We start from the raw sequence: 25,966 nt of genomic DNA, 5'->3' as shown, positions 1-25,966 counted from the left end.
GGGAGGGGGGGAGGGGTGCCTGGGTGGCTCAGTCAGTTAAGTGTCCAACTCTTGGCTTTGGCTCAGGTCACAATCTCACAGTTTGTGAGTTTGAGCCCCACATTGGGCTCTGTGCTGACAACATGAAGCCTGCCTGGGATTCTCTCCCCCTCTCTCTGCTCCTCCCCCACTTGTTCTCTCTCTTTCAAAAATAAAGAAACTTTAAAACAAGAAAAAGAAATACTAAACACAGTGGCCCCGATAAACAACTTCGGTGAACATTTTTCAAATCTCCACAATAAATCTGCCCCACCTCATGAGTTCTCATTATACCTTTCTGCCATGGAACTCCTCCTTCTGTGGATTCTGACAAATAATATTGCTCTGACCAGCCTTTTCCAGCATCCTTTTCTCCCACTTTTCCTCCAACAATAGCCCTCACCAGAAGCGTCAGGTCGGGCCTCTCCTGCTAGCTCCCTCACTGAGCCACCATCAGCTGTTTGATTCGGAAGGAAGCTCATGGAATCCTCCTTCCACAGAAGAGGAAGCTGGACCCAGAATCACACGGCCCTTTGGGCGGAGCTTGGACTAGACCAGGCTCCAAGGCTTCCTCCCGACACCTGCATCACTCTCCTCTCACCCACCAGCTCCTCCCCTGCTGCCCACCCATGGCCGGCTTCCAGAATGGGAGTGGGGGTCACGCAGAGAGAGGAGATTCCTGTTCATAACACAAGCAGAGCAAACCTGAGGAGCAAGATCTAAAACAATACACCGGCGAGAAAATGAACAATAACATGGTCCAACTCAGTTCTCCATCTCCCTGGGATGTAATTTCTGCGCAGACAGCCTGAGCAGAGCTCAGAAGCCCAGGCGGGGACAGGATGTTTCCAGAGTCGGCCAAACTGGGCTGCCGGGGAAAGAAGCTCATGCCAGACATGCCTTGGTGACTTGAAATCTTGGCTCCAGCACTTTGTCACCAAGGATTAGATTACCCATAGGTTTATGACCTATATTACACCTTGTCCAGGGCTTGGAACTCAGATGTTAATATGAGTTTTTATTTGATCCCTGAATCCTCCATCTGCTACTACATCTATTTCAAAACCAAGGGATCACTGTGGGTGTCCTGTAACAGCATAGAGGCTAAAGTATAAGGGGAGTAGCCATCTAGTACAAAATAAGTAAGCTCTTCTTTTTGAAAATAATTCCACAGCATGCCTCATAAAGATTAAGTGAATGAACCTAGCCTGTTGCCTTGATTCTTAACTTTATTTTGTGAATATTTTGTAGACAGAAAAGTGACTTCTCCAACCTGGGGACACCTAAATATCCAAGTACAAGAAGCTAACAGATCACCCTATTAATTCAATGTAAAAAGATTTTCTCTAAGACACATTATACGAAAACACCAAACCAAAGACAAAGAGAATCCTAAAAGCAGCCAGAGGAGAAGAAAACAGCCAGAGGAAGAAAAACATTATAACCTACAAAGGAATGTCCATTAAGATACCAGCAGATTTCTCCAAAGAAACCCTACAGACCAGGAGAATGCAACAGGACACATTCAAATATTCAAATTTTTAAAAAAAAAAAGCAAAGGATAGTCCATCTGGCAAAGTTGTCCTTCACAAATAAAGGCAGACTTTTCCAAAATATTTCCCAAATACTTGCCTTGCAAGAAATGTTCAAAGGAACTATCAAGCTGAAATAAACAGATATAAATTAGTGACACAAAAACATACCAAATTATACAACACAACAGTAAGGTGAAATATAAGGTCAGATTTCAAAAGCTAATTCTATAATACAATGGTGTGAAAATCACTTAACTATAACAGTTGAAGAGTATTAAAATAACAATATACACAGTAATTTGTTAATGAATACACAATATAAAAAGAAGTAAATTGTGTAAACACAAAATAGAGGAGTAAAGTGTGGATATCTTATATGCAATTGAAGTTGCTATCAACTTGAAATAGATGGTTTTATCTCTAAGATATTTTATGTAAGCCTCATAGTAACAACAAAGCAAAAACGCAGAGTCGATTCTCAAAGGCATACCACCACAGAAAATTACCTTTTACAAAGATAGGCAGAAGCAGGGGCACCTAGTTGGTTCAGTCATTTAAGATTCTGACTCTTGATTTTGGCTCCAGTCCTGATCTCAGTTTGTGACATCAAGCCCCTTTTCCCTCTCCTCTCTCTCTGCCCTTTCCCCCTCTCATATTCTCTCTCTCTCTCTCTCTTTCAAAATAAGTAAATAAACACATAAAAAAAAGGTAGGCAGAAACAGAACAATGGAAATGCAAAACAGCCAGAAAGCAATTAATAAGATAAACTATAAATTATATCAATAATTCATTCTAAATGTTAATGGATTAAATTCAATCAAAAAGGACATAGTGACTGATTGGAATAAGAAAAAAGAAGACCCAACTATGCCTACAGGAGACACATTTCGGATTTAGGGGCAAATATGGGCTCAAAGTAAATCAATAGAAAAGAAATTCCAAAACAAAAGAAAGCAGGGGTAGCTATACTTATATCAGACAGAATAGATTTTAATCCAAAAATGGTAACAAAGGACAAAAGATTGTATAGGGATAAAGGAATCAATCCATCAAGAAGATATGACAAATATAAGCATTTGTAGTTCACCTCCAAGAGATACTGCCATTCTAGCAATGCCCTACTATCATGAAACAAATCTCCTATTACGGAATTTTAGGCATTGGAATTAAATTAATGGGGTAGGGACACCAAATGAAGTAAAAATGCTTTCCTGTGACTCCCACAAGACCACATCAGTAGGAAAGCAAAACATAAACTTCAGTCTCCAAGTCCACAGACTTTCCACACACCATATGCTAACACCAAAAGGCAAAATGCATGGACCCAAGGCTGTACAGGCAGAAGATGATAGGGTGGGAATTCCAGATGGAAATTCCAGTCTAGATGATCCCTCCTGAAATCTGTGCACTGTGCACTATGGACAACAGGAGAGGAGATGCAACTCAATTTGAAAATTCTCCGAAATACAGACAGCAATGAAAGAGCTACAACTGATAACATGGAGTATAAGGGGCTCATTTATCTACCACAAAAAAATATATATGAATAAGTTAACTTTTGTTCTATTATTTACATTTGACCAAAAACAGAATATGCATGTATAGTCCTGTTCTTAAGAATTTTTTTTCATTTTTTCATTTTTATCCCACTTCTGAGTTCACTTTCTTCTCCCACAGCTTCCTCATGGCATTTTTCACCTCTGCATTTCTGAGTGTGTAGATGATGGGGTTCAGCATGGGGGTGACAACTGTGTAGAACACGGCCACCAGTTTGTCCTCAGTGAAGGTGGAGGAGGGTCGCATGTAGAGGAAGATGGCAGGTCCAAAGAACAAGAGGACCACTGTGATGTGAGAGGCACAGGTGGAGAGGGCTTTGCGCCTCCCCTCTGCAGAATGGTTCCTCAGGTTGTACAGGATGACAATATAGGAGGACACCAAGATGAGGAAGGAGAAGATGGAGATTAATCCACTGTTGGCCAACACAATAACCCCCTCCACAGAAGTGTCAGTGCAGGCAAGCTTGAATAAGGGATGGAGGTCACAGAAGTAGTGGTCAATCACATTGGGACCACAGAACGGCAGTTGAACAGTAACAAGGATCTGGACCATGGAGTGAATTATGCCCCCGAGCCAGGAAACAGCCACCAGAAGGCGACACACAAACTGGCTCATGATGGTGGTGTAGCGAAGAGGTTTGCAAATGGCCACAAAGCGGTCATAGGCCATTACCGTCAGCAGGAAGATCTCAGTAACTCCAAAGAAGTGGAAGAAGAATATCTGAGCCACACAGCCCTCCAGGGAGATGGTTTTAATCTTGGCAAGTAAGTCTGTGATGAATTTAGGGACAACAGTGGAGGAGTAAGTGATCTCCACCAGGGACAAGTAGCTAAGGAAGAAGTACATGGGGGAATGCAGACTCTTACTGACATTGACTGTCAGAACAATGAGACCATTTCCCACCACTGTCGCCAGGTACACAGGAAGAAACATCACAAAGCATGCCCTCTGCACTTCTGGATCCTGGAAAAGACCGACGATAATTAACTCGGTCACGTTATTTGTACTCGCCATGGACTCTAATCAGGTGTTCTGGGCACAGGTAATGAGAGACCTGCAATAAAACAGACACTGATTGCAATCAGTTCACCTCATTTATAGCACGTTAGACAGTATAAACCACTTTGCCCATTCATTTAGCCCATATGTACTCATTCAGCATTAAATATAGGCAATCTAATGACAGCTCGTATATTAGAAAATTATGGCTCAGGGAGATGGTTATTTACCCGGGATCACACAGAAAGCGGTGAATTCTGGGCCTCAGAGCCAGGCTTTCAGACTTCAGCCAGTATTCTTTCTAGTTCGCTACAAGAGATTCTGAATTTGGGGAGCCATTCAACTTCATAGCCTTTATTATCTTCATTGCATTTGAATAGCTCTCTTCTGTTGGGGAATCCTCATGAGACACTTCTACTCCTGAATTCCTTGTTTCCTTAATTTCTGCCTTGAGAAACATCTTCCCACAGATAATTCTTCCCTTTCCAGAAGGTCCTGAGTATACTGTCCTTCATTCAGAGGTCAGAATCTTCTGCCAGTCTTCAGCTTCGATGACTGTATGACAAATGCTCAAATCCTGGACAGAATTCAACTTACTAGTTTGTCTCCATCATTTCATATGACTTTCACATCTATTTCCCCACTGCTCAAACTACTGAGATATCCTGAATTCAAAGAGATTGCCCTCTGAGAGCATTGTTATGGCTAGCCAGCCTGCCTGCTCTGGCTCCGTGTTGATAGTTAGCAGCAAAGTGTACAAGAGTTAAGATGTCTCTATGAGCTACTCCCCTGGCACAGATAATTACGGAGCACCTCTAATATATGTATAAACACACTAGACTATACAGAATAAATACAGATCTGATATTTGCCTCAAGCTAACAATGTCATGTGATTTAAAATGGTCTCTAGATTAAGGTGCCATGTTAGGAATTTTTTCCACCACATACGACCCATGAAAAACATGGATGAAAAATCACGATACCTTGATTCTCTGTTCTAAATTTAATCTCCACTCTTTTCCCCCATAACCCTGATTTCATACTGAAATTTTTAAGAAATATACTTAAGAACTAAAAACACACCTGGACATCAAGTACCAGAATCCACAGAGAAAACAAAAGTCAGTGATACAGACAGATCAGAACACAGTACTGTGTGCCAGAATTCCTCATATAAGCACACATGTTGAAGTTTAAAACTAAATAAAAATCATTGAACCTTAAAATAATAAAGCAATTCATGTTCTAGAGCAATAAAAATTGTAGGCTTAATAACCCAACATGAAAATGAACTTCTCTAAGAAATATACCTGTATTGCAATAGAAAATGGGCAAAAGATAGAGATTCACAAAAGAATAAGTAAAAATATCAGTATACATACGGAAAGATTTTAAGACTCACTAATAATCAAATGCTCATAAAACCGTCCAAGATGCCCAGGCTATAGCTCTGAGATCATATTTGACCCATGCCTTCCCTCATGCCCACACCAGTCATCATCACACCCCTTTAATTTCTCATTAAACCATCCCCCTGTGTGCCCTTTCTCTCCATTCTTCCCGCCACCCCTTCTCACATTCTCTCAGCAGATGCCCACATTACCAATACCTCTTCATCTCCAGATGCCCTTGCCATCCATCCCACACACTGCAGCCAGAAAACTGTCTCCTGGATCTTTCTTTCCTCGGATCCTCCCCTGCGTGGGAATAGCTGGAGGAAAACCTGAACTCCTACGATTCACTTTTAAAGATTTTCATACACTGAGCCACCTCAGCAATCATCCTCTTACCCCCTAAACTTCAACTCGCCTCTTTCAGGTTCTCTCCCTGTCCCATAGCCCACCCTGCTTATTCTCGCAACAGAGACTCCTTTTCCAGATATGCCCTCTCCTTGCCCTTCCAACACTACCCACCTTCCAACTCAGTCCCGGTCCGGTGTGTTGAACAAAGCTTGCATTTAATACTCCAACCCATCTGCACCTTCTTGTCCCTGAGCGTTGGAAAATACTTTGGTGATTATCCTTCAGTGTAAATCTGGTCATGTTACTTCTTTGCCCAAAATCTACCAATATCTCCCTATTGCCCACAGCCTAAATTATAACATTCTTAGCATAAAGTCCAGGTCCTGCTTGAACTGGCCATTGCCTATTTTTGCACCCATGTCATTCCCAAATGACTGTTACACACCTATTTCCTATTCCAAGGTGCCTTTCTCCCTTCTCTGTGTTTAGTGTTCCTTCTTTCTAATTGCACAAAGACTATCACTCCACCAGGAATAATATATTCTCTCCTTTGTGCTCCTATGGTTTGTTATCATACTTCTTTTATAGACATTAACAGGTTGCTTTATAATTATAGCTTTGGGGACTGTATGTTCTACTAAGAAATATACCATCATAATAATCAAATATATCTGTTTAATATTCTTAAATCTTTTTTATTAACTGCATTTTTCATTAATAATGATGTCGAGCTCTACAATAGTACTTGTGCCATATACTTTACAAATGTTCTAGATACATTATGGATTTGACTCTCACAATAAACCCATGATTTGGGGGTTAATATCACCCCCTTTTATACATAGGAGAAAACAGAATCAAAGAGAAATGAATTACCTGGCCAGAAGCTCCACAGTGGTGGAGTCAGGATTCCAATCCAAGTAGCCTCACCATAGATCCAGAGCTCTAAAATCACTGCCCTATACAATTTCTAAGTACATAACACAGAAGTGAAGAGTTAAAATTAAATATGTTCTAAACTGAGGGTTGATGGGAGGTGGGAGGGAGGGGAGTTTGGGTGATGGGTATTGAGGAGGGCACCTTTTGGGATGAGCACTGGGTGTGGTATGGAAACCAATTTGACAATAAACTTCATATATTGAAAAAAATAAAATAATTTAAAAATTAAAAAAAATTAAAAACATAATAAAAAAAGAAAAAATAATAAAATTAAATATGTTCTTTCATGAGAGGTCTAAGGTATATTTTTGTTGGCCTACACAAACATATACCTTTTATCTAGGCATGAGCTTAACTGTTTGTTTTCTTATCCATTCCTGAAACTAAGGAAAATATAATGGGACCAATCTGAGAGATCACTAGAGGCAAGAAAAAAATCATGTTAGGTCAAGTTTTTCCAGGCGTTATCCCAAGGAGATAAAATACTTGATAGTCTTTCTTTCTGAAAACCATCTTTTCATTTCAGTCACTTCTGTCTTTTCTGCATTAATTCCTCTCTCTGCTCCCTGCCACCAGCCATTCCCACCATCTCTCCCACAGAGCTGATAAAAAATACTTCCTCTCTCCCACAATACTGCCTTACCAAGACACATGGAAAGAAAATGTGATGAACATGTAAAAGCCTAAATCATCATAAGAGCCTGCAGACTCTATATCACATGACCTCCTGGATTCTGGACCACAGAAGAATAGAATGCAGACAATGCCCAGAATTCAATGTAAGAAAGAGCTTGATGTGCCAATGTGACTGATCTCAGATGACCTAGTGAAACCTCCATTCCAAGCACACACTCCCACTTCATAATTCCCAAATGGGACCTCAAAGAATCCCAAAATTGGAAAGATCTTTGAAATCATCAAATTTTATATCATATATATTTAACAATAAAAACAAATGAATAAATTTAACCCATAGCCTCATCCCTGGTGCACACCCCAAAAAGTACTCCATACCAAACCACCTCCTTTAAAATTAAAACTTGTGGCTTAAAGAAAGGAACTGACTTGCTCAACATCATATGCCTTGTGCCTTCCTTCCAGCCATATCACTTACCTGCTGTGGTTTTGTTCTGCCTTGGAACAAGGAATTGGGTCAGATGGATCTCAAGTGTACTCAAGTGCCTCTAGCTCAGCATGAAGGTAGTCACTCTGTTAGAATAACTCATTTTCAAGGCAATGATCTGGTTCAGTGAGATGGAGCATTAGGTTCCTCTCTGGAAGTCATGATCACTGGACAAGTAAGGTGCTTTGGCTAATACTCCCCACCTAGCTGATTTCTCACTGAAGGGTCCAGTGAGCACAGTTCGTCACACTCAACTAAGCCCCTAAGAGTGGTGAAAATATTTAGAGCTTTTAATCAAACCTCCTCTATTTACAAATGAGGCAACAGACACTGAGAGAGATCAATTGCTTCCCAAAGCCACACACTAGATACTTGACAGGTTAATAACTTGGAAATCACTAAGCTACCTTCTGATGGCCCTGGGTGGTTGCTGCTACAGCAATTCAAGAATCAGGTCTTGTCCCCTAGAACAAAACACCATGTTCCTGGGGGGTTTTAGAAAACACATGATGGCATCTAAGACGAATCACAGAGGAGGAAAGTTCAGAGGATCTGGATCTGGGTTGATATTTGGATAATATCTAAGAAACAAATAAAAGCCACAGAAATCAGCAAACTCAGAGAATTTAAGATGCTGTGTTTTATGTAGAAAACGTACCCACCGAGTCCAAGGGTTCTGACTAAATGCTTAGATCCCTGAACTATTTAAAATAAACTAAGCCACACACTATCATCAAGGGAACAACTTCCCCATGGAATTTCTTTTCTGTCGGGTGAAACACTGCCAAATAAACTATGATTCGGAAAGGTTCAAAATCTGTTTCAATTAGTTTAGTGAGATTTCTGTGAAGTTTTTGCACCAAATAATGAGGTGCAAAAGAGAATAGAGGAGAATAATAAACAGAAGAAAGTTGAAGGAAGGACATAAAGGAAAATTTTTTTTTCCAGACTGAACTACTGAGAATGGAAAGGAGAATGAAGAGAGAGGAAAGTGAGGACTGCACAGGGGCCAGGACAGCGGGGCTCTAGTTCTGATCATAAATAATCTAGTAACTAACTTGAACGCGTCATTTACCTCTCCACTTCTCTCCCCCCACCCCCAACCATGTTCTGATTCTATATAAAATGACTGAGTGAGGCTGGATTATCCACACGGTACCTGCCAATGTGAACATTTATGGATTCATATATAGGTCACTGAGATCCTAGTTCCTCACCGTCTATCAGTCTCTGGCATATAGTGCATGTTCATTAAGTCATGTTGACTTAGTCCATACTACCCAAAGCAATCCACAGATTCAATGCAATCCCAATCATAATTCCAATGGCATTTTGCACAGAAATATAAAAAACAGTCCTAAAATTTGTATGGAAACAAATAGAACCCACTATAGCCAATTGTTAGAACTAATAAATGAATTCAGTAAAGTTTCAAGATAAAAGATCAATATACAAAACTCAGTTGTGCATCTATATACTACTAATGGAACTATCTGAAAGAGAAATTAAGAAAAAAATCTCATTTATGATTGCATTTAAAGGTATACAATACTTGGGAATAATTTTAACCAAGTTGGTGGAAAGATCTATGCACTGAAAACTATAAGACACTGATGAAAACACTGGAGACACACATAAATTAGAAAATATTCCATTCCCATAGATTGAAACAATAAATATTATTAAAATGTCCATACTACCCAAAGTAATCTACAAATTCAATGAAATCCCCATCATAATTCAAATGGCATTTTGCACAGAAATATAAAAATCTGACCTAAATTTGGCACAGAAACAAAGAAAACCCTCCAGAGCCAGAAAAATCTTCAGAAAGAACAAAGCTGGAAGCATCATTTTTATTTCAAACTTTATTACAAACACATAAATCAATAGAACAGAATAGAGAACCCAGGAATGACCTCATGCATACATAGTATTTATGACAAGTCGCCAGGAGTATACAATCGGGATAGGATAGTCTCCTCAGTAAAAAGTGTTTGGAAATCAGGATAGCCACACACAAAAGAATGAAACTGGGTCCCTTTTTACCACACACATATATCAACTCAAATGGATTAAAGAGTTGAACATAAGACTTGAAACCATATCATGAGTTTGAGCCCCACGTCAGGCTCTGCATTGATGGTGCAGAGCTTGCCTGGGATTCTCTCTCCCTCTCTCTCTCTGCCCCTCTCCTGCTCACCCTCTCAGTCTGTCAAAATAAATCATAAATAAACTTTAAAAAGCAAAACACTGGAAACAATAAAAATCCTAAAAGAAAAAATTGGGAGAATGCTCCTTGACATAGGTCCTGACCTATGGTTTTTTTTGGATTTGACACCGATTTTAAAAAAGCAGAAATAAACAAGTGGGGCTACATCAGACTGAAATCTTATGCACTATAAAGGAAACCAACAACATGATAAAGCAACCTAAAGAATGAGAGGAAATAGCTATAAATCCTATACCCGATAAAGGGTTAGTATCCAAAATATATAAGTAACTTATTCAGCTCAATAGTCAACACACACACACACACATACACAATAAAATGTTGGGCAGAGAAATGAATAATGAATAGAAAGTTTTCCAAAGAAGACATACAAATAGTCAACAGATACATGAAAAGGTGCTCAATGACACTAATCATCAGAGAAATGCAAATAAAAACCACAATGAGCTACTGCTTCACACCTGGCTATTATAAAAAAGACAAGAAATAAGTGTTGGTAAGGATGTAAGGAAAAGAGAACCTTTGTGCACTGCTGGTGGGACTGTGAATTGGTACAGCCACTATGGAAAACAGTGTGAACATTCCTTAAAAAGAATTAAAAATAGAATTCCTATATGCACCAGCAATCCTCCTTCTGGGTATTTATTCAAAGGAAGGAAAACAGTATATCAGGGAGATATCTGCACTCCCATGTTTATTGTAGCATTATTCACAATAGCCAAGATATGGAAACAACCTAATGGTTGTTAACAGATGATTGGATAAAGAAGATGCGACAGATATATAGATACATACATACACACACTGGAATATTATTCAGCCATGAGAAAGAATGAAATCCTACCATTTCATCAACATGGGTTGTCCTTAAGTACATTATACTAAGTGAAATAAGTCATACAGTAAAAGACAAATACTATATCATATCACTTACACAAAATCTAAAAAAAAAAAATAGTAAATCTAAGAAAACTCGGAGAAACAGCAAAATAGTGGGTATGAGGGGCGAGGTGATAAAAGAAACAGAGATATTGTCAAAGGGTACAAACTTTCAGTTATAATGTCAAAGGGTGCAAACTTTCAGTTATAAGATTAACAAGCTCTTGGGGCGCCTGGGTGGCGCAGTCGGTTAAGCGTCCGACTTCAGCCAGGTCACGATCTCGCGGTCCGGGAGTTCGAGCCCCGTGTCAGGCTCTGGGCTGATGGCTCAGAGCCTGGAGCCTGTTTCCCATTCTGTGTCTCCCTCTCTCTCTGCCCCTCCCCTGTTCATGCTCTGTCTCTCTCTGTCCCAAAAATAAATAAAGGTTGAAAAAAAAATTTTTTAAAAAAAGATTAACAAGCTCTGGAGATCTAATCCAGAGCATGGTGATATAGTTAATAATACTGTTTTATATAGTTGAAAGGTGCTAAAAGTAACTCTTAAATGTTCTTACACAAAAAAGAAATGATAAATGTGTCACGGGATGGAGGTGTTTGCTAATGCTATGGTGGTAATCTATTTGCAATATATAAATGTATCAAACCAACACCTTGTATGCCTTAAATTTACACGTCATAAACTACATGTAAATAAATCTGGAAAAAATAAAGATGCTATTTATAATAGCAGCAAAGCCATAATGTTCCTAAGAATACATCTAATCAAAGGAGCTGGGTACAGCAATTTATCAACCTGATTTAAAACATTAAACACCACCAAAATAAAGAACATGACAAAGAATGTCAAGGTGTGTTCAGAACCTTGTCCAGATCTCTATCCTTTTTTTTTTTTTTTTAACCCATAACCCTTTATATACTTTGCCAACAATTAACACATATTGTCTTGGGGCTGGAGTCAATCTTCCCTATATTAATACACAGACATAAGTATCTGGGAATTTATGCCTCAACCCAAACCCAGAGAAGCCCTTAGCTAATGTCTAAACAGTCTGGGAGTATCAAAACTCCACTCACTTGCTTCTAATCACACTCCAGGCATAATTTACACTCCAGAGTTCTGCAAAATCAGTCTGAAGTGACCCTCTGCTGGAATTCACCTGAAACTGTATCCTTGTTCATATTTCTCTCTGTCCTGCTTCCTCTACTCCCTTAACAGTTTTCCTGGGAACAAATGTTTCATAAATATCACTTATTAGTCACAGAACTCTATGCCTTTAGATTTTTCAGAAGACTTTGCTTACATTAACACATAAGCAAATCAGAGTTACCCCAATGTAAGTTCTTCCCAAAGATCTATAGAACAATACAATTCAAAACAAAATCCCAGTAAGTTATTTTGTGGAATGTGACAATTTAGATTTACAACTGTCTAGAAAATAAAGACTCAAAACAGACAAGATATTCTTTTTTTAATGTTTATTTACTCAAATATTTATTTTATTTTATTTTTTAGAGAGAGCACAAGGAGGAGAGGAGGGCAGAGGGAGAGAGAGAGAATGCAGGCTTTATGTTCCGCATGGAACCTGACACGAGGCTCAATCCTACGATCCTGGGATCATGACCTGAGCTGAAATCAAGAGTTGGACACTCAACCTACTGAGCCACCCAGGTGCCCCAATGTGTATTTATTTTTGAGAGAGAGACAGAGCATGAACACAGAACAAGATATTCTTTAAAAAATAGAATTAGAGAAACTTGTCCTACCGGATATCAAGACATAAATTATAGTAATTAAAAGAGTGTAGGTTTGGTCCAGAAACAAACTCATGAAAATACAGAAACTTGGGGCGCCTGGGTGGCTCAGTCTGAGCGTCCGACTTCGGCTCAGGTCATGATCTCGCGGTCCGTGAGTTCGAGCCCCGCGTCGGGCTCTGTGCTGACAGCTCAGAGCCTGGAGCCTGCTTTGGATTCTGTCTCTCTCTCTCTGACCCTCCCCCGTTCATGCTCTGTCTCTCTCTGTCTCAAAAATAAATAAACATTAAAAAAAATTTTAAGGGGCGCCTGGGTGGCTTGGTCGGTTAAGCGTCCGACTTCGGCTCAGGTCATGATCTTGCGGTGCATGAGTTCGAGCCCCGTGTGGGGCTCTGTGCTGACAGGCTCAGAGCCTGTTTCAGATTCTGTGTCTCCCTCTCTCTCTGTCCCTCCCCTGTTCATGCTCTGTCTCTCTCTGTCTCAAAAATAAATAAACGTTAAAAAAAAAATTTAGAAAAAAAAATTTTTTTTAATTAAAAAAAAAAGAAAGAAAATACAGAAACTTGATATATGTCAGAAGTGGCACTGTAGACGAATAGAGAAAAGGACTATTCAATAAATGATGATGGAATATTTGGTTTTCCATAAGGGAAAAAATAAAATTGAATCCTTTCCTCCACAATGCCCAATAATCAATTTTAAGTAAAATAAGAAATTAAGTAAAAAGGCACAACTTTAAAATCCTGGAATATCAATTAATATCACCCTGACCTTGACCTAAGAAACTATTTCTTTTTTTTTTTTTTTAATTTTTTTTTTAATGTTTATTTATTTTTGAGACAGAGAGAGACAGAGCATGAGCAGGGGAGGGGCAGAGAGAGAGGGAGATACAGAATCGGAAGCAGGCTCCAGGCTCTGAGCCATCACCCCAGAGCCCGACGCGAGGCTCGAACTCACGGACCGCGAGATCATGACCTGAGCTGAAGTCGGACGCTTAACCGACTGAGCCACCCAGGCGCCCCTGAAACTATTTCTTAAGGCACAAAAAGCACTAACTAACAATAATGGAAATTTAAAACTATTATACACTGAAAACAAAAATGATAAACACAGCATAAAGCGAAAAGACAAGTTATGAGCTAAAGTTATCATCAACATATCTGACAGAACATTAGCCAAAATATACACAAAACACTTAGAAACCCATTTTTTTTTCATTCAAGAAACTCAAGAGAACAACAAGCAAAAGATAATAATTGACAATTCACAGGGGAAAAAAGCAGCAGGTAGGACAAGAACCATGAAAATATTCTCAACCTCATTAGTAATCAGGAATTACATGCCACATATACCCTCTAGATTGGCAAAACCATTCAGAAGTCTTGGCAATACTACGTGTTGGCAAGAATGTACATCAACAAAATCTCTTATGCATTACTAGTGGAATGAATACTACCACCACCGTTTGTTTTCAAAAGCAAATTGGCATTTTCATTGTAAAGTTGAACATTTGCATACTCTTTAACACAGCAATTCCATCCCCGGGTATCTATCACAGGTGAACTTCTCCACATATTCAAAAACGCTCATGAGGGGCGCCTGGGTGTCGCAGTCGGTTAAGCGTCCGACTTCAGCCAGGTCACCATCTCGCAGTCCGTGAGTTCGAGCCCCGCGTCGGGCTCTGGGCTGATGGCTCAGAGCCTGGAGCCTGTTTCCGATTCTGTGTCTCCCTCTCTCTCTGCCCCTCCCCCGTTCATGCTCTGTCTCTCTCTGTCCCAAAAATAAATAAATGTTGAAAAAAAAAATTTTTTTAAAAACAAAAACCCTCATGAAAGCACTCTTAGCATGAAAACAACCAAGGTAGATTCACAGAACAGGAAAATATTACATATTCACCCAATGGAATATTGTATACTGGGACAAACGGTGAAATACGGCGACAGGCAAAAACACAGATGAATCTCTGAAATTCATTCACGTTGAGGGGAAAAAAGGAAGTCCAGGAGACAATACATGTATAACAACGTTTTTATAAAATGAGAAACAAGCAAAACTGAATAAGTATTGGTAAGGCATATAGCCACATGTTGGAATATTTTCATAAAGTAAGGAAACTGAAAGCCTATCTTCAGTATATTGGTTATCATTTGTGAGAAACAGAATAGAGGAGAAGCACACAGATACAAATTACTGGGATCATTTTGGTGCTTGATTGGATATCAAATTCACGGATGTCGAGTAAATAATTATGTTTACAATGCGTGTGTCATGCGTTCCTTTGTCTCAAATATTTTTAAAGGCAGGTAAGAAAGCAATACTTTTTTTAATGTTTTATTTATTTTTTGAGAAAGAGAGCATAAGGGGGTGGGGGGGCAGAGAGAAAGGAACCGAGGATCTGAAGCGGGCTCTGTACTGACAGGCTGACAGCAGAGAGCCTAACGTGGGGCTCACAAAACACAAGATCATGACCCAAGCTGAAGTCAGATGCTCGACCAACGGAGCCACCCAGGTACCCAAAAATTACTTTCATGAAGGATATCTGCCTGAGGGCGGGGGGTGGGGTGCATTTGACTTCTAGTCACTTTCCTTTTCTGCCTTCACTGCAGGTGCTTCCAACCTCCAAGGAGTTCATGGTCCTTTCCCCAAAACCACAGCTCCCACAACATCCGTTGTCTACTCTCTCTCCAATGAGGCAGAAGAAATAAATGTGCAGTAAAAATTACATGTTGTTTACATTTGGAATTAAGCAGTCCTCCAGGGAGACTCCGTACCGGAGGGTGAATGAAAGTTGAGGAAAAAAAGGTTATTCAATGGAGTTTAAAGAAAGCATAAGAGCGAGTGGCTTCAGGGTCCAGCCAAGAAGCTTCATCTATTTACAACTACCAGAGTATCTGTACTAGGAACATTAAAATGGGGTTTCACTGAGGGAAGAGGAGTAACTGGGAAACAATGAGATCTTCTTAATTTGATGGTGTTTTCTATGGTGATCAGGGCACTAACTAGCAATTGGAAGTCCTTGTATGTGACTCCATATAAGTAATTTGGCCTGTGTCTCTCTACACTTGGATTTATCTTCAAACCTGAACAGACATACATGTTCCTATTCTTCCAAGGACTTTTTTTTTTAAGTTTTTTCAACGTTTATTTATTTTTGGGACAGAGAGAGACAGAGCATGAACGGGGGAGGGGCAGAGAGAGAGGGAGACACAGAGTCGGAAACAGGCTCCAGGCTCTGAGCCATCAGCCCAGAGCCTCGCTCGAACTCACGGACCGCGAGATCGTGACCTGGCTGAAGTCGGACGCTTAACCGACTGCGCCACTCAGGCGCCCCAAACTTCCAAGGACTTTTAAAGGAATGATTTATTCCACACAGATAAAGCTGATCTATGAAAACTTCTCAGGATATTGTGCTTTTGAGGGCTCCACTGCTGTTTTATTGCTATTATTCTCATAGTCAAGATGAACATTTGTACTTAGATTAGGCATCAGACGGAACGGAGTTTTTCAACACTGCCATCCTCACCCAAACCCGATCACACTTCTGATGAGTATGTCAACTTCATGAGATTGTCCTCACAACTAAAGTGGTTAATACAGTCAAAACAGGGAGAACAGGGATTCCAGTCCGGTTGCCACTGAAGGAGCTTGGAAGTCTCCACTCCATCCTAAGCAGAAAAAAGCTGAACAGACTGAAAAGCCAACAACTCCTCTTGGGTCCGTAAGAGGGAGTACACAGGGCAAACCGCTGCCCCCAAGACTAGGGAGAAGACGGAGGAACGCAGGGGTTGCAGCCTCCCAGAGCAGAGATGCGCAAGAGGAAACCACAGCAGGGATCAGGGCCGGGGTCGGAAAACCTGAACTATAATCAATGAAGCGCGGGTGGCTCAGCATGAACAAGTCTGGGACTTAAAAACCCCAGAAAACCCAGTAAGGAGGCCGCCCACAATATTGCGAGATTTACCTCCAGGAGCTCGACCAGGTGCCCACAGTAAATATCAGAGAAAAATCCCCTCGTGCTTCCAGCAGGGAGCGGAAAAGAAAAGGAACCGTGTTTAAATGTACCAGAACTCCTGCTCTTCACAAGGCCCGCACTCAGGGGAAACTAGTTAACCAGCACTAACCTGGGGGAAGGGGGAACACCCAGCTCCTGTCAGCTGCAGACACCCTCTCTGAGGGGAGAGAAGACAAAACTGCGAAACTCTTGTGAAGTTCACAGTCCGGAGACAGAGACTCACTAAAAACACTTAGTGTCTGGCATACTGAAAGAATTCAGGAACAGTAACTTTTATCACCTACGTAAATGTAAGTTTCATGAATGCAAAGATTTTGTCTGCGGCTTTTCTGCTGTCCCTCTAGCTCCTACCCAGGAAAGGCCCCAGGGCCATGGTCTGGGGCCTGGGCCCCTCCTTCCTTCCGTCCTTCCCCCACCTTCCCAGCCAGGTGGAAAGTTTAGTCTCTGAACCTCCAAAGTAAGGACACAGGGCAGAAAGGAAGGGGGACTAGAAGTAGCAAAAAGCCCAGGACCTGTTCCTTGTGGACCTGCCCCCCAACCCCACCGCAGTCTGCCGAAAATAGGGGGTCGGGGGGGGGGGGGGATCAGAGTCTCCCGTACACCTTCACCTCACCCCAGGCTCCACCCTAATTCACCCCAGGCTCTCACCTCAGAGGCCTTTGTTTTGTTCCCCAAATTCAGCCACCGCTCTGAGGAAGGGCTGGGCGGCCTGCATTGAATAAACTCAAAGCCAGATGGAAAAAAATAAAAATAAAAGAATGTACTTACCACGTGTTAAGTCATGGATAAACATTTGAGAAGCGAATTAATCCACCTGGCATTTAGGGGAGTAGTCAGGGTTTTAGGACAACAGGACCACAGCATAAACAGTGTGGGAGTGACCTCTGCACAACAGACTTTCATATAGGACTTTACAAAGCAACTTTCCGAAGACGCTGGAAGCTCGTATTGTTACTGTCTCCATTTGGAAATGAGGAAATTGACACCCAACAGGGGCGAATGACCTGTGAATGGTTAATTGTTGCAGAAGGTCATTGAGAGGTCATGACTGCTGGTTGGCCCTCAAGCTGTATCCAAAGAATTGGAGGATCCCCACCAGCCCCTCTCCAATGAACGTTCTCTCTGCCCACCTTCCCTCAGCCGCTTCCGAGCACTCACCTTGAGAGTGTAAGGAGTTATTGAAACCATCTGGACTAATGGTCTCTGTATAACCTTTTAAGATTCTGGCAGCAGGTGCGGAAATCTACTAGTCTGGGTCCCACTTAAGACAGCCTCCTATGTAACTTATTAAACCTGCTCCTTAAACCTGCCCCTACTGATCTGGAGCGGTCTGCCTCTTTCTTTGGCCTCTCCCTGCCCGAAGGGCGGTTTGCAAACCAACATTAATTAAGCAAGATGTCCAGTGCAGCCCTCCTAATCCATTCTGCATAAACTTTCCCTCTAGCAGCAAAACGAAGGAAGACAGAAGGGGATAAATGGGAGCTGATGAAATTACGAAGTGGGGTTCATGAGCAAACGGCTAAGAAAGAATTCTTGAGACATTTTGGTGCAAAAAGGTGATTTTATTATAGCACAGGGACAGGACCCCTGGGCAGAAAGAGCTGCACTGGGGTTATGAGGAGTGACTCATAGACTTTTAAGTTTGTGGAGGGAGGGAGGGAGAATAGAGATAGTTTCAAAGGAATTTCTGTATGGTGAAAGCAGGGTCTTACAAGACCCTGAAGATTTAGCTATTGTCAAGGTAAGGTTGCCTTTAATTTTTAATGAAATGTAGACATTAAGGCAGCAAGAAACTCCTTGAGGCAGTTATTCACTGTAGGTCTCTGGTATCAGTGCAATGCAAGCTGTAAGGAGATTTAATTTAAACTACATTTTTCTTGTCTTTGTTGCCCTCATCAGGGGCCACAGTCCCTGCTCTGCTGGAGAGAGAAAAGTGCTGACAACTAGCCTTCCCTGGCTCTGTTCTCCATCCTCACTGGTCACCACCAGTCCTTGGTCCTTCAAAACTTCCTGGTCCATCCTACCCAGTGTCCATTCACTCAGTTGTTAACCTTAAAAATAAAACTGCCCATTATCTTACCAGCAAAAACCGGTTTAAAGGGGAATAGCACAGAATTGCAACCCAGAATTAGATAACCATGGGAAACCACAGATAAATCCCTGAAATTAAGGAAAGGAACACTCTTTTATAGAGGAAGGGGGGGTGTGGGGGGCAGTGGCTGTTCTAAACACAAAATTCATTGGAGTAAACTGGGAGTTCTCAGCATAGTGTCTTTTCATTGGCTGAGCTGTGACTGTCTCTCATTTGTTGGGCTGCTGCCTGGAGCAGAGCGGACTTTCTTCCTCCTGCAGGGATAGTAAAGCTGTATGGCCTTCTAACGTCCTCTTTTCCTGTGGACTCTGCTTTTGAAGACCGTGGTGATAGGGCATGAGTGCTCCCCCTGCTGGCCTCCTGACTCCATTTCAGTGAGGACCCCCTGTATTAATTCTCACACGGTCTTTGTCAAGATGTTCTGAGGTGAGGAGTGCCCTGAAAGTGGACTTAGGGGACCTACATTCTGGTCTCCACCTGGCTCAGGGTCTATTTGGTGACTTGGGGTCAATCCTATAACCTCTCTACACTTATTTATTCATCTGCCGGCTGAGAGCATGAAATGAAGGACCACAAATAAAGTGACTTGGAGGTCATGAGAGAATAAATGTCATTGAGCACTATGTTAGCCACAATAAAGGAATTATGTAGTAGAATTCTCCATGGTTGTAGATGAGCTACTCAGCCTTCCTGGAGGTTCCCTCAATTATAGACCTCACAGGTTTCCTGAATGAGCCCTTCGGTATCACTAAGAGCCTCCTGGACTGTGATCCTCTTGTGGGGTAGAGGTTACATCTTACTTTTATTCGTATCCCCAATGCCTCACTGACTGCAGACAATAAATACTTAATGAATGAAAGGTTGAAGGAATATGTGGGATTATTATTATTACACAGTTGTCATTACAAGCATTAAATTGGAGATGCTACAAGATGGGAAGTGTCCCAAGTTCCAGGCTTAATGAGATTCCCTGGACTGTCACTTCTCCCCTGTACTCCCTTGTACCCTAAACAGTTTCCTCATGGCATTTTTCACCTCATTATTCCTCAACGTGTAGATCAGAGGGTTCAGCAAAGGTGGCATGACGATGTTAAAGAGGATGACAAGTTTGTCAGCAGCCAGGGTGGTGGAGGGACGAATGTACATGAACATTGGGGGCACGAGGACCAAAATGACCGTGATGATGTGTGAGCCACATGTGGACAGAGCCTTGCGCCGGCCCTCAGATGACTGGCGTCTCAGGTTCAACAAGATGACCACATAGGAGATGATAAGGATGATAAAGGACACCAAAGAGATCATGCCACTGTTGGCCACCACAATGAGCCCCACCACATAGGTGTCTGCACAGGCCAGCTTCAGCAAGGGATGAACATCACAGAAGAGGTTGTCAATCTCATTGGGCCCACAAAAGGGCAGCTGGACTGTCAGGAGTGTCTGTAGGATGGAATGCAGGAAGCCAGCCACCCAGGAGGCCCCGGCCAGCAAGCCACACTTCCACTGACCCATGATGGTTGTGTAGTGCAGGGGTCTACAGATGGCCACATAGCGGTCATAGGCCATGGCTGTGAGGAGGAATATCTCAGTGCCACCAAAGAAGTGGGCAGAAAAGAGCTGGGTCATGCAGCCATTGAAGGAGATGGTCTTACGCTCCACAAAAGTGTCTGCGATCATCTTGGGTGTGGTAGCAGATGGATAGCACATGTCGGCAAAAGAGAGGTGGCTGAGGAAGAAATACATGGGAGCCTTCAGGGTCTTGCTTGCATTGATGGTGATGATGACCAGAAGGTTCCCCAAGATAGTGAGTACATGGAAGAGGGAGAAGACCACGAAGCACACATACTGCATCTCCCTGCTCTGGAAAAGGCCGAACAACACAAATTCAGTCACGTTGTTCTTGGTTCCCATGGCTTCTCTGAGCACAAAAAAAATTGTTAGCTCTGCAAGAACACAAATTATGTGATATAAGAAAGTTTTGACAATCCAGGGAATCAGAAAACTGTTTTCAGGTCTAAATGATTCTAACACTGGACCTGTTTGAGGGGAGGGGCCAAGATGGCAGAGGAGCATGGAAGTTTTTTGCTTCTCTTGTCCCTGAAATGCAGCTAGATCAATACCAAACCATCTTGCACACCTAGAAAATTGATCTGAGGAGTAACACGACATTCTGCACAACTTGAACTTGGCAGGTACACAACAAGGAGAGGTAAACTGGGGGAGAGAGAAGCTATGGAGAATAGGGAGCTATTTTTGCTTGCAGAGAGAATAAGGAGAGAGGGCGGGGGTGGGGAGCAGTATAGGAAAAGCACTCACCCTGAAAGCAGATGGAGAGTAAGAGAAGGAGTGGAAGCACCCATAAGGGACTTAACAAGAAAGGGAGAAAAGAGAAAGGAGAAAGGAGAAGGTTTAAATACCATTAAGACTCTATAAACAGAGGAGCACAGAGTCTGAAACTCTGCAGCTTGATACCTGGAAGAGCTCTGGTGGGAAGGGCAAATCCCCAGGAGCAGACAGCATGGGCCAAGGGGTCCTCAGGCCACATGGGGAGAGGCAGTTCACCTGCTGAGAGGACATTTGGTAGAGGCTGTGGCTGCTCCCAACAGGCAAAGGTCTCAGCAGACCTCAGATAACAGCCATGTTTGCTGGTGTGCGAACACGGAAATTAAAAGCCAATGAAGCCTGTCGCCAGATGTGTGTTGTGATTTAACATAATCCCTGAAACACTGCTGCTACATGATCCCATGAACTTTTTCCTGGGGTGGGGTGGCAGTCTCTGGGCATCTGTACCAGTGCAGTCACTCAAACGTTCCTGGGGCAAGCTGGCACCTAGCCATTGCTTGGCAAGACCCTCCCCCAGAGGATGTGAGCAGGTCAAAGCTGCAGGATCCTGAGAAGTGAGGGGTTTGGAAACACAGCCCCATCTAAGATAAAACTCGGGAAGGAGGTGCTGCCTGGCAGGCTGATGGCTTAGTTGCAGGCAGTGTGGAAGCAAGGAGTGGATGGAAGCCAGAGATAAAGGAGGGGTGCACAATTGCCAGTGGGTAAGAGCAGAGAGTTCTGATACTAGAGACTGGGTAGCTGAGATGCCATTTTCACCTCTCCCATGCATGCACATACACAAGTACACAACAGGGCCACAGTGATCAACCCCAGTAAGCTAAGCAGTGCCATCAAGTAGAGAATGGAGCCATTACACCAAGCCCCATTCAACTTCACCAACCACACTCTAGAAGAACAGCACAAGTCTCTCTACCCGCTTAGTTTATGGACTATAAAGTGCTTCATTGTTTTATTTCTAAGGGAAATGACATAATTTCAACCATATTTCATTCTATTTGCTGGTCCATCTATTCAACTTTTTTTACTTTTTATTAATCCTGAATATAGAAAGAGAAAAAATTTATTTTTATTTTCTGTTTTTATAAAAAAGGTTTTTGTTTCCACTATATTTTTTACTTTTGTAAATCTTTTTTATTCTATTTTACTTTCATCATTTAATTTTATTCTATTTTATTGTATTCATCTTTTTAAATCATCAAATGTTTTCCTTTTTTTTTTTCCTTTTCTTTTCTTTCTCTTTTTTCTATATTCTACCAAGCTTCAACCAAAGCATGCCTAGGACCTAGAATCAAAGTTGTATTTGATTTTTTGTGTTGTTTTTAATTTTAATTTTTTTTTAATTTTATTAATTCTTTTTCTTCCTCCAAAATGACGAAATGAAGGAATTCACCCCAAAAGAAAGAACAGGAAGAAATGACAGCCAGGGACTTAATCAACAAAGATACAAGCAAGATGTCTGAACCAGAATTTAGAAGCCTGATAATAAGAATACTAGCTCGGGTGAAAAAAGCATAGAATCCCCTTCTGCAGCGATATAAGAAATAAAATCTAGTCAAGATGAAAGTAAAATTGCTATAACCGAGATGCAATTGTGAATGGATGCCATGGTGACAAGGCTGGATGAAGCAGAGCAGCAAATCAGCACTATAGAGGACAAATTAGGAGAATAATGAAGCAGAAAAAAAAGATGGAAACTAAGGCAAAAGAGCACAATATAAGAATTAGAGAACTCAATGACTCATTAAAAAAGAACAACATCCGAATCATAGGGGCCCCAGAAGATGAAGAGGGAGAAAAAGGGGTAGAAGGGCTATGTGAGCAAATGATAGCAGAAAACTTTCCTAACCTGGGGAAAGACACAGACATCAAAATCCAGGAAGCACAGAGAACTCGCATTAGATTCAACAAAAACTGACCACAACCAAGGCATATCAAAGTCAACTTCACAAAAACTCAGGCAAGGAAAGAATTATGAAAGCAGCAAGGGGAAAAAAAGTCCTTAACCTATATGGGAAAACAGATCAGATTCACAGCAGACCTATCCACAGAAACTTGGCAAGCCAGAAAGAAGTGACAGGATATATTCAATGTGCTGAAGAGGAAAAATATGCAGCCAAGAATTCTTTATCCAGCAAAGCTGTCATTCAAAATAGAAGGAGAGATAAAGAGTTTTCCAGACAAACAAAAACTAAAGGAGTTTGTGACCACTAAACCAGCCCTGCAAGAAATTTTAAGGGGGACTCTCTGAGGGAAGAAAAGATGGAACAAAACCAAAAGACCAAAAGCAACAAAGACTAGAAAGGACCAGAGAACACCACCAGAAACTTCAACTCTATAAGCCACCCTGGTGCTAAATTCATATCTTTCATGGCTCACTCTAAACATCAATGAACTAAATGCTACAATCAAAAGAAACAGGGTAATATAATGGATAGGAAAACAAGATCCATCTAGAGGGTATTATGCTAAGTGAAATTAATCAGAGAAAGACAAATATCATATGACTTCACTCATATGAGGACTTTAAGATACAAAACAGATAAACATAAGGGGAGGGAAGCAAAAATAATATAAAAACAGGATGAGAACAAACATAAGAGACTCTTAAATATGGAAAACAAATAGAGGATTACTGGAGGGGCTGTGGGAGGGGGGATGGGATAAATGGGTAAGGGGCATTAAGGAATATACTCCTGAAATCATTGCTGCACTATAAGCTAATTAACTTGGATGTAAACTAAAAAAATAAATCAAATAAAAATACAAAAAAAAAAAGAAAGAAAGAAAACAAGATCCCTCTATATGCTGTTTACAACAGACACATTTTAGACCTACAGACACCTTCAGCATGAAAGTATGGGGATGGAGAAAGTATGGGGATTATGCTAATGGTAGCTAAAAGAAAGCCAGATTTGTCATACTTATATCAGACAATCTAGATTTTAAAATCAGGACTGTAACAAAAGACGAAGAAGGGAATTATATCATAATTAAGGGGTCTATCCACCAAGAAGATCTAATAATTGTAAACATTTATGTCCCAAACTTGAACACCCAAATATATCAATCAATTAATCACCAACATACAGAAACTCATTGGTAATAATACCATAATAGTAGGGGATTTCAACATCCCACTTACAGCAACAGACAGAAAATCAGCAAGGAAACGATGGCTTTGAATGACACACTGTACTGGATGGACTTAACAGATATATTCAGAACATTTCATCCTAAAGCAGCACAATACACATTCTTTTCAAATGCACGCAGAACGTTCTCCAGAATAGATCCCATACTGGGACACAAATCAGCCCTCAACAAATACAAAATGATCGAGATCATATTATGCATATTTTGAGACCACAATGCTATGAAACTCGAAATCAACCACAAGAAAAAATTTGTAAAGACAACAAATACCTGGAGACTAAAGACCATCCTACTAAAGAAAAAATAGGCTAACCAAGAAGTTAAAGAGTAAATTAAAAAGTACATGGAAGTTAATGAAAATGAAAACACGACACCCCAAACCTCTGGGAGGCAGTCATAAGAAGGAAGAACAGGGGCGCCTGGGTGGCGCAGTCGGTTAAGCGTCCGACTTCAGCCAGGTCACGATCTCGCGGTCTGTGAGTTCGAGCCCCGCGTCAGGCTCTGGGCTGATGGCTCAGAGCCTGGAGCCTGTTTCCGATTCTGTGTCTCCCTCTCTCTCTGCCCCTCCCCCGTTCATGCTCTGTCTCTCTCTGTCCCAAAAATAAATAAACGTTGAAAAAAAAAATTTTTTTTTTTAAAATAAGAAGGAAGAACATAGCAATCCAGGCCTTCCTAAACAAGGAAAAAAGGTCTCAGATACACAACTTAACTTTACACCTTAAAGACCTGGGAAAAGAACAGCAAATAAAACCCAAAACCAGCAGAAGACAGGAAATAATAAAGATTAGAACAGAAATCAAGGCAATCAAAATCAAAAGAACAATAGAACAGATCAATGAAAACAGGATCTGGTTCTTTGAAAGAATTAACAAAATTGATAAACCCCCTAGCCAGTTTGGTCAAAAAGAAAATGGAAAGGACCCAAATAAATATAATCAAGAATTAAAGAGGGGAGATCACAACCAACACTGCAGAAATACAAACAATAGTAAGAGAATATTATGAGCAATTACATGCAAATAAATTAGGCAGTCTGGAAGAATTGGACAAATTCCTAGAAACATATAAACTACCAAAACTGAAACAAGAAGAAATAGAAAATTTGAACAGACCCGTAAACAGTAAAAATAAAATCAAATTAGTAATCAAAAATCTCCCAAAAAACAAGAGTCCAGGGCCAGATGGACATTTAAAGAAGAGTTAACACCTATTCTTTTGAAGCTGTTCCAAAAAATAGAAATGGAAGGAAAACTTCCAAACTCATTCTGTGAAGCCAGCATTACCTTGATTCCAAAACCAAAGATCCCACTAAAAAGGAGAACTACAGACCAATTTCCCTGATGAACATGGATGCAAAAATCCTCAACAAGATACTAGCTAACCGGATCCAACAATACATTAAAATAATTATTCACCATTGACAAGTGGGATTTATTCCTGGGATGCAGGGCTGGTTCAATATCTGCAAAACAATGTGATACATCATATCAATAAAAGAAAGGATAAGAACCACACGATCCTCTCAATAGATGCAGAGAAAGCATTTGACAAAATACAGCATCCTTTCTTGATAAAAACCCTCAAGAAAGT

The 25,966-nt window shown here is 41.1% G+C and overlaps 2 protein-coding genes across 3 annotated transcripts; both read right to left on the bottom strand.

Annotated features, from left to right (window-relative positions):
* Nucleotides 1-1,036: 1,036 nt before the first annotated feature.
* LOC122482703 (olfactory receptor 4B1-like) lies at nt 1,037-4,127 on the bottom strand. 2 transcript variants are annotated; one of them, XM_043579002.1, is made up of 2 exons: nt 3,216-4,127; nt 1,037-1,054 (listed from the first exon to the last, which is right to left on the bottom strand). In XM_043579002.1, exons 1-2 carry the CDS (start codon nt 4,122-4,124, stop codon nt 1,037-1,039), a joined length of 927 nt encoding a protein of 308 aa, XP_043434937.1. In that variant the 5' UTR covers nt 4,125-4,127. The 2 variants fall into 2 exon arrangements, with proteins under 2 accessions (XP_043434937.1, XP_043434935.1); XM_043579000.1 differs by lacking the exon at nt 1,037-1,054 and having other exon boundaries at nt 3,181-4,127.
* Nucleotides 4,128-19,861: 15,734 nt separating this feature from the next.
* Nucleotides 19,862-20,791, bottom strand: LOC122482702 (olfactory receptor 4S1). The gene has a single exon (XM_043578999.1). It carries the CDS (start codon nt 20,789-20,791, stop codon nt 19,862-19,864), a length of 930 nt encoding a protein of 309 aa, XP_043434934.1.
* Nucleotides 20,792-25,966: the final 5,175 nt, after the last annotated feature.

This window comes from Prionailurus bengalensis, chromosome D1, assembly GCF_016509475.1.
Source record: "Prionailurus bengalensis isolate Pbe53 chromosome D1, Fcat_Pben_1.1_paternal_pri, whole genome shotgun sequence".
Classification (NCBI taxonomy): Eukaryota; Metazoa; Chordata; class Mammalia; order Carnivora; family Felidae; genus Prionailurus; species Prionailurus bengalensis.
This window is presented reverse-complemented; position numbering and strand designations above follow the sequence as displayed.

Excerpts from the sequence above, each read along its gene's own strand:
- LOC122482703 (XM_043579000.1), bottom strand. The coding sequence starts at position 4,124 with ATGGCGAGTACAAATAACGTGACCGAGTTAATTATCGTCGGTCTTTTC.
- LOC122482702 (XM_043578999.1), bottom strand. The coding sequence starts at position 20,791 with ATGGGAACCAAGAACAACGTGACTGAATTTGTGTTGTTCGGCCTTTTC.